The sequence below is a fragment of the Curcuma longa genome, chromosome 10 (genome assembly GCF_044706935.1).
Source record: "Curcuma longa cultivar G26 ecotype Majalengka, Jawa Barat chromosome 10, ITB_CL_G26_1.1, whole genome shotgun sequence".
Lineage (NCBI taxonomy): Eukaryota > Viridiplantae > Streptophyta > Magnoliopsida > Zingiberales > Zingiberaceae > Curcuma > Curcuma longa.
In genome coordinates this window covers 5,006,154-5,015,316 of record NC_133870.1, presented here as the reverse complement: position 1 = coordinate 5,015,316, position 9,163 = coordinate 5,006,154, and the positions used below count along the sequence as shown (strand labels likewise).

The window sequence follows — 9,163 nt, the reverse complement described above, 5'->3', positions numbered from 1 at the left end:
TATAATATGAATAAAAATAATAAAAATTTAAAATAAACTGTTTGTCTCTAGTATTAGGCTAACCTTAGCTTATTTAACTTTTGCGTAAGACAGATTGCAATTACTAATTGCGTTGCTTGGCCAGCAACAAATAACTCTTACACCTGCATCACTGAGCTGATGATGCACAACGGCATTACTTCTTTGACAAAACTTAGCAGACGTTATCTTTTGTTTCCCAGGAGTGGTTCCACCAGATTCACTTGATGCTGGGGAGTGTGCGAGTCTCCTTCAGTGGGTTTCTTTAGGATGCCCGCCGGATGCTGCCCTTGCCGATTTAGTGCCCCCTGGAAGAGTGAGATTAAACTGAATTGAACATTCATTTCTTTTGAAACTGAGTCAAACAAAACTTAAATCCTTTGAACTTTAGCTTGGTTCAGAATTATTAGTTTAAAACACCAGAGCTAAACTGAAATTTTACTAGGAAACCTAAAATTGAATCAGAATCGAGTTCTTTTGTGTGAAACTAAATAATGGTCGCTCATAAAACCTACATCTTCTAAACAGAGAAAGTTTGGTTAGATACTAATCTTATCATGATTTTCTCAGCTTTTTAAGCGGATATCGTGATTTTAACTTTGAAGTTATGAAGATACTAACCACTGATTTTTGTTTAGTTAACCTCCTGTAAGAAGGAGCACGTGCAACTGAAGAAGCGGCGGCGGCAGCAGCCACGCGTATCCTGAAAACTGATCTTTTTGGTAAACTACATAGGTGAAAGAGAGAAAACATATTGTCAAAGAGAAATAATACACTACATGAAAACACAATATGAAAATGCAACATGACACACTACACTGCATGAATGTGGCATCCACTGTATGGATGTATGACCCAGGTCTATAATGTATCATGTTATGTTTTCATGTAGTGTATTATTCTTCATTGCCAAAATCATCTCACGTGATACCTTTTATGAACATCAACATATTCGTCTGTCTCATCGACGATCTCCTCCTGCATGTTGAACATTTTATTAATGATGCCATGCCATGTGTGAAGATTTTTAACTTTACCTGTAGAAGTTCCTCAAAAACGTCCTCAAGTGTGATGATCCCAATAACTTCTCCCTCTTCAGTATCTTCTGGCAATCGAGAAACTACCTTTGCTTCAGCATCATTCTGAAGCAAAGCTGTGGGTTTATTTTCGAACCTATCAAGGTTGATAACAACATTGTCCAAGGTTTCATTGGTTTTAGACAACAGAGGGGTTGTGGCATTGGATTCAGCACTCGATTCCTTATTTTCTCCAGATTTTTCACCATCAACAGGTGGAGTGCTCTTAGGTTTCCCTTTAGATTTGACAACAGCAGCCATGTGACTGCTTCCTTTCTGAAATTCATTCAGTATGTCATATAGAGGCATATCTGCTGGCACTCTGAAAATTCCAAATATGAGAGCATCATTTCATTAACATGCAACAAGAATATACAACAAAGTAAATACCTAGGGATTCTTCTAATTGATATAGCACTGACAGGGGTTTCAGTTTCAGGTCGAACTGTAAGAAGACTTTTCACCTGATATAACAAGCAAAAATTTACAAGGTTGATGAAACAAATATGAAGCAGTCAAAAAAGGAAATGACAATTTGTACCCACCAACAAAAGGCCTATAATATTCTTTGGGTTCCCTGAATAGACAGGGACACGACTGTGGCCTCTAGCAAGAATCTTTCCAATAGCCTCCCTACAATAGAAACAATTTTCCATAATCACAGGCATTTTACATAGTAATGAAAGTACCAAAAAAATAAAATACAAGTCTAAACAACCACTCTAAGGTTCATGACTAAGGGGGAATATAGCAATTTTGAAAGAGCAAGGATACTTTATGCTGGTGGTTAATTTAAACTCCATCAAACAGTTTCCATCGTATTATTTCCTGCACCCTTAACATATGAATACTGTCCTTCCAGCTATACAGTGTAGTTTGAAGCCACAAGTTTAAAATGCAGTAAGCCAAGATGGCTCGCCATGTCACAGTTGTTTTAGATTCCTATACGAAAACAAGTCGATGTTGTATTGATTTGATTTCTTTGCTAAAAGAATGGGACTTCTGCATATAACGTGATGCACCTGAATAAATTTGAAACAGTTGCAACTAGAAACCAATAATAAATCAAAATTCACAAAATGCCTTCTTAGAATTTCTCCCTTGGAAAAGAAAGGTTAAGGAAGAGACGATTTATATATATGTGCAGAGTCTCACCAGTCTAACTTTGAATTGACGTCCAAGGAAAAGGTAGACTCAATGGGTGTCATAGCTGCCTCAGCTGTCTGTACATACGGTCAAATCATTAGAAATTTAAATTCCTAAATTTACGATAACATTTTAGACAAGACAAAACAAGGTACCATGGCCAACAAATAATTCTGAATTACAGAAAATTAGAAAGTATAGCATCAAAGAAGTAGCATAGCACTTACCTTCTTGCTTAACCAATTAAAATTATATTCTAGCTCGACAACTAGACATGCATGATCCACATGTTTAAAATTACTGATAAATTAATAGTTGCCATCAGACATTCTGCACATCAGTCTATTTGATTCACATGATCTATCTAGATTGTTGCCCCTTTTGATCGATTCAATCCACCTGATCTATCTAACTCACTCTCCAATTGGACTTGCACACTCACACGATATACAACTTATTCGCCCTATCAGTCTAGACGAATTCTTCCAATCTACTCAATGATTAGTCCAACCTACCTAATCAGTTTTGCCCTTTCCTGTTCACTTAGTTTGTTCACTTTGAATGCCCTTTCGATTTATCCACCTTGTCCAATTCATCAAATCTGTCCAGCCCATGAGTTATGCCTAAATTGTCCAACCCATTTGAACTTCTTGGCGTAGTCAGTCTTTTTGACCTTTTCTACCCCTTCTCGTCTAACCTGCCTACCCAATTCGGTCAGCTTGCACAATTGGTCAGTTTAGTTGATCATCCATCTTATCTCACTATTTTAGATTCAAAATTGATTAATAATATCATATATTGTAGAAATGGAATGCCTAAATTTCAGAATGGAATCATACAGGGAATGATCCATTCCCATTCCATTACAATCCACCTACCAATGGCTCTCTTAACTCAAAAGATAACTTAAATTAGAGAAACAAATTATCTTTGCTCTTTCTAGTAAGACAGTAGTTATACAGAAGAAATGAACTGGAACAAACATAGTAAAAATATACCTTTTCAGTCAAATCAAGTGCCCCACTTATTATTGTGGTTTCGTCATGTGTAAGCTCTCCACCTTTTCCTGCCTAAAATGATTGAAAGAAATAGTAAGCATAACAAATAGCAAATGCTGATTCCAAATAAGGTGAATAATTTATACCTCTTTGCTGTGAATAGAGACCAAAGCTTTTAACTGAGCACGTCTAAAAAGTGCAGATTCATTATGTCCAAGTGCACAATCTAGAATCTGAATCCACAATTACGGTCAGAAAAAAAATCCTCAGATCATAGGTAAACAGAGAATGTTCAAGCACACTCAAAATTCTAACATTATGCAGTACAATGCACAACATGCTGATAACCTGGACAACTCTAAGAAAATAATAGAGCTACAAAACCTACAAGTTAAAAAATAAATAGAGAGAGAGAGAGAGACATAGAGCAAATTATTAAACAATCCAACACAATCTCATTTAGAGGCAATCCTATCTGAGCCTCTAGTGCTTAGAACTGCATAAGGTTCTACAAGAGAATATCAAAGGTCAAAGGAGAAGACAAAAAGTTACAAATTCAATATGACAAATTTAGCAACTTAGATTTGCGACAATAAACTTCATTAAATTTGGAGGTTGTTGTAGAACTATCAAATTTATAAGATGAAAATGGCCAAATACAAAACAGTTAAAATCAACTAATGAAAGCCTACATGTTGCCCCTAGATAACATATATTGAAGTGGGGCAATCACATTGTGTTGATAAAACAAAAACACTACAATAATTCTCAAGTTAGCTTCATTTTCAGACAATTGGTTAACAAGCATGCATATGAATTTTACAATAAAACAAGTGAGAAGTCCCTGGACTAGCTTAGCTCCAATATTTGAAAACTTCATCTACCCCACTGTACTTATGTCAGACACTGACACTTGGACGACACTTTGAATGGAGACCTGATGCCCCATGCAAAAAAATTTAAAAGCAGCTGTGTTTGACGCTTATATCCATGCCTATGTCGAATGCTCGTGCAATAAAACTCTAAAGTTAGTTTCATTTACAGCAGGATTTGGTCCTTTTAGATAATTTATAAAGATACCAACACTAACCGACTAAATTGAAATGGCATATCCTAACCCAAGTTAAAGGCAATAGGAAAACATTCTGAAATTTTTATGCACAACGAGATTGTCTAATGCATCAGCATCTATTTGATGGTCAGAATGGCATCATAATTGCATTGCTCCTTTGCAATGTGCATGGCCAGCATTCACGATACAAAGCTGCATTGCAAACCTCATACTAGTGGGAGATTTTTCCAGAAAAATTTTGAAATCACCGCTGGGAGAAAATTGACTATGAAGAAGATGCTTAACACAAGCTAATCAATCACTTATGACTTAACAATCAAAAGAATTTCTAAAAACAAAAAAGGAATGTAGTTTAAAAGGAGCATAATTGAAGTGTATTACTTGCACCATCATATTAAGTTGTTACTTGTTGTGATGATTACTATAAATTATTAGCTGGCATAAATTACAATTTGCATAACAAAGAATTACCTTGCCAACAGGATAAGCTATTGGGTAGCAGATGATCATTAATATGCGCACTAGCCAGACCAAGTTTGCTCCCACTGCCAACCCGTATCTGGTGCAAATGGCTTGAGGAATAACCTGGATAAAATACAACATGATAAGTTCTAAACAGAGAACAACCGACCTATAATCAATCAAGAGTATCGCGTGATTACCTCACCAAAAGCCAGCACAAAGGTCACAGATAACACAATAGCAACATATGGATTGAATATCCTGTCCAGGTAGAGAGGAAGAGCCTGCAGCAAATGAGTCAGTAATTGTAGTATCATTTTAAAGAATCAAGTATAAAAAGCTAAAATCAAGTGAAATGCTAAACTACAAAATTATAGAATATGTTAGAAAGATAATTTGCAGACATGTATTGGTGGATTACTCCTTCCTTTTCTTCAAACATAGTAACAATTAATCATCATGAAATTAACTTAATGACTGGGACCATTACATAAAATGTACGGAATTCTGATTGTCAACTTTCATGAGCATAAAGGAGAATATCTCCAACGTGGTGAATCTAGTAGTAAACTTAGTGGAAGTGCCAAATTGTTGAAGAGCAGTCCCTGGGGTGACAGTTCTAGAGCTAATTTTTTATGCTAATCTTCAGGAGACTAAGGTTCCCGAAAGTTAAAATATGTATTATTATTAGGAAAAAAAATCTGACAAAGGTGCAGTGGTATATCTTTGCACACCACTTCAAGAGTTAGCAATTCAACCCAAGCCTAAAACGAAAATATAACATATTTATAAGTGCTTGATTGCTGCTTAAGGTTGTGTCACTATTTTGCAAGTCCTTATAAATACCTTGTTGCTTTAAAAAGAGATAAAAACAACAAATTATCAAAAAGAATCCACAAATATATATTGTTTGTCACTTTAAACATCAAAATACATGATGAGAATAATCAGCATACAAGCTAATTCTTTAATCAGGATATAAGTGATGGCAATGATCAACAAACTTCTGACAATAAAATACTTGCTATTGAAAATCAAAAAGACACCTTTCTGTCAGGATCCTACATAAGTGCTACAGTCGTTTGTAGGTACTTAATAGCATTAAGAATTTCTGACTTTCATACCATAGTAGCTGCAGCTAAGGCACTTAAGAAATTTGAAGAATTTATAACAAATTAATTATTTGGACAGAAAAAAAAAAAGTTAAATGCACACCTCCATCGCAACAGCATTACACAAAAGCAAAGTTACAAGAAGCTGGTGTTGCTTTTGAACAACAGGCAGAATGGTAGCTGCAATGAAAGTGCAAAATAATCAAAAGAAAAACACAAGATACAGATAATAAGAATAAAATTCAGTACTTCAACACAAATTTTGGTAATTATAAGTGTAAAATATAACTTCTAACAACATATGATCTGCTATAATGTTCAATTGTGCATAGTAAGCAACAAAAACAACAACCAAGTTTCTATTCCATTAAGTGGAGTCGAGTATATGGATCCTCTTACGCCATTGAATTCAATCCCCTATTATATCCTCATATATATTTAAATGAATTTTATTCTCTTTTATCGTTGCTAACCAAGCCTTCTTTAGTCTTCCTCTTGCTCGATTAATGTGCGTATTTATCATGGTCTCTCATCAACTAACTAGGGCATTTATTGAGCTCCTAAGTTCATACCATCTTAAACGCGTCTCTCAAAGTTTTTCCTCAATAGGTACAACCCAATTTTCTCTCTAATATTCTCATTTCTTATCCAATTCATCCTCATATGTCCGCACATCCTCATCTCTACGACTCTCATCTTCTACTCATGTGCTCGCTTCATAACCCAACATTCAGCTCCATATAACATAACAAGTCTAATTGTCATTTTGTAATTTTTTTTTTAATTTTAGAGGTACCTTACAATCACAAAGAACACTTAAAACCCTCTTTTATTTCAACTATTCTGTTTGTATCATATGTAAAGCATCTCTATCAACCCCTCCATCTTTTTGCAAAAATGATTTTTGATATTTAAAGCTAACTCATCATCTCTTATCTTAATAATTGTCTTGCTACATCTACTACTACTACTAAACTTAAATTTCATATATTCTACTTTTACTGTACTAAACCTAAAATCTTTTATTGTGTTTCTTGCCAAGTTTCGAGCTTAGCATTTACTCCATCGATCAAAATAATGCCTTATGCAAACAACATGCACTATGATAACATGTCTTGAATATGTCCAGTGAGTTCGTTCATGACTAATGTAAAAAAATAACAACTTAGAGTTAATATTTGATGTAACTCTTATCTTTATAAAAAACACGTTGGTTAATCCACCTAGAGTCTTCATTCTTATCATTAAATGCTTATATATATCCTTAATTGTTTCAATATATACTACGTTAGCATCTTTTCTTTCCAGAATTCTCCATATAATTTTTTTGGGATCAAGGAATGAAATTTTGAACCATTTCGTCCTATACGGGCAATTACTAGATTGTCAAACCTGACCCCCCAAGCACTCTCATATCTGCACAGAATGTCAAACGGAAGCAGGAATATTCAGTGATTGTCGCAGAATAACCAGGACGGTTACAGAGTTGTCAGACCTGGTCCCCTTTTTTCTTTATTTTCAATATCAGATACCCCTTTTTTCTGCACATAATGTCAAAAAGAAATAGAAGCGATCAACACCCATCAGATTTGGTCTCCTCATACACTTCCATAATAATACCGCTCTAGCCGACGTGGAGATGCCCTCTCGACGGCTATATAAATCCTAAATAAGATTTTCTCAAGGACTCTTCTTCTTCTACTTGGCTGGCTGGTTCGACTTTTTGAACTCTTTTTCTTCTTCAGCATTTTCATTTTTTCTTCCACGGAATACTAACTTGAGCGTTGGAGTAGCCTACCAAGACTCCCCGACACCAGTCTAACCTCTCCTTGAAGTGTGTTTCAGATCCTCATCGTCTCCCGCGTCCTAGCTCATCGAGGAGGTCGCACACGTCAGACTATTCGTTGACTGGTGACTTGACCATCCGCGGTCCTCATCGTCTTCCGCATCCTAGCTCATCCACGAGGCCGCACACATCGGAGTTGTCAAACCATCTACGGTATTTAGTGGAAATAATCATAAAGATTTGTTAGTAGATCTTCAACTTGGATGTCAACAAGGACGATCCATATTATTAAACATAGCATCATTAACTGCAATCTAATCAATTCAAGTGGCATTTGTAAGATTTAATACTGTTTAAGTACATTCACTAACTCATCTAGTAGGCAATCCGTTTCCCGTTTCGTTCAAAAATCAAAACGTCTTGCGATATAAATTATTGGTATAAAAATAAAAAAGGTTGAGTGAAAAAATCAATCAAATAACAGAAAGACTCTCTTGTTATCCTATAAAAATGAATAAAACTTCTCTAAACACATCGAAAGGCCTACCTGCTTGCTTCTTCTCGACGGGAGTCCCGCTGCGCTGCAGGATCTCCAGCTCGACGAGTCCGAGCGACATCAACCCCAGAGTAAGCCCGGACATGATCCCCGCAAATAGAACGAGAAAGCACGAGATCCCTGCGTACGCATACCACACAAGCGATCCGAAGGGGATGTCTTCCCCCTTCAGCAGCACAGCCCCATCATTCCCCGCCGGCGCGGCCATCGCCGTCAGCATCCTCGCTACCACCACCGCATTAAGCCCGTGCATCGTCGCCTTGCCTCGCGATCCCACTCTCCTTTCGCTCACCGATCACCGGAGCAGCCCGCAACGAGGCAACGAGAAATGCGCGTCGCCAAACGCGGATCGGGAAGGAAGACCGGAGATTTTTCCTTCTGGAAATATACGACGACGAGACACCAATCAGGCTTTTTTATATTGATCTACAAAATAAAGCCGCGTTAATAAAACTAACTGCAGAGACCCAATCAGAAGGCGACTTTTCGAGCGTGCGTGTCTTTCCAGCGACAGCGATTATTAGACCGGTACAGCGTTTAGCTTGTCCCCGAAACGGTCTCGAGAAAGTGGGCCCGGTTTGAGGAAATTTGAACGGTGAGATGGGTGGGGCCTGGAGATTGGACGGATGAGATAAATTGAGAGTTTATAGGAATTATTTTTATATTAGAAAGGTCTGCCGGCTCATTGATTTGAATATTCTGGCCCTTTATCGAAATTAATTTTATAAAAAGGATATTTTTTAGGAATATTTCGATAAAAATTACGCTAGTTTATAAAAGGGGAAACAATCTGTTTGGCACGTGTTTTTATTAATTTATTTATTCTTATCTATTCATTAAAAGGAAAAAGTCAAATTGAACAAAAGCTTTTTATTTTTTAAGAAAGAATTATCATTTCATTGAAAAGCTAATTTTACTTTTTTAAGAAAAGGAAAAA

The 9,163-nt window shown here is 36.4% G+C and overlaps 1 protein-coding gene across 1 annotated transcript; it reads right to left on the bottom strand.

Annotated features, from left to right (window-relative positions):
- Window positions 1-48: 48 nt before the first annotated feature.
- LOC141835830 (DUF21 domain-containing protein At4g14240-like) lies at window positions 49-8,521 on the bottom strand. The gene is made up of 13 exons (XM_074723207.1): window positions 8,218-8,521; window positions 5,988-6,064; window positions 4,973-5,056; window positions 4,782-4,895; window positions 3,385-3,471; window positions 3,239-3,310; window positions 2,250-2,317; window positions 1,640-1,727; window positions 1,485-1,558; window positions 1,056-1,416; window positions 950-996; window positions 640-721; window positions 49-326 (listed from the first exon to the last, which is right to left on the bottom strand). Exons 1-13 carry the CDS (start codon window positions 8,477-8,479, stop codon window positions 204-206), a joined length of 1,539 nt encoding a protein of 512 aa, XP_074579308.1. The 5' UTR covers window positions 8,480-8,521; the 3' UTR covers window positions 49-203.
- Window positions 8,522-9,163: the final 642 nt, after the last annotated feature.

Bases quoted from the DNA above. Each gene is read 5' to 3' on its own strand.
- LOC141835830 (XM_074723207.1), bottom strand. From the start codon at position 8,479: ATGCACGGGCTTAATGCGGTGGTGGTAGCGAGGATGCTGACGGCGATG. The intron at 2,318-3,238 runs GTATATTTTTAC...CCGTATGTACAG, and splicing joins CACTTGATTTGACTGAAAAG to ACAGCTGAGGCAGCTATGAC. The intron at 997-1,055 runs GTAAAGTTAAAA...TTCAACATGCAG, and splicing joins TTTTTGAGGAACTTCTACAG to GAGGAGATCGTCGATGAGAC.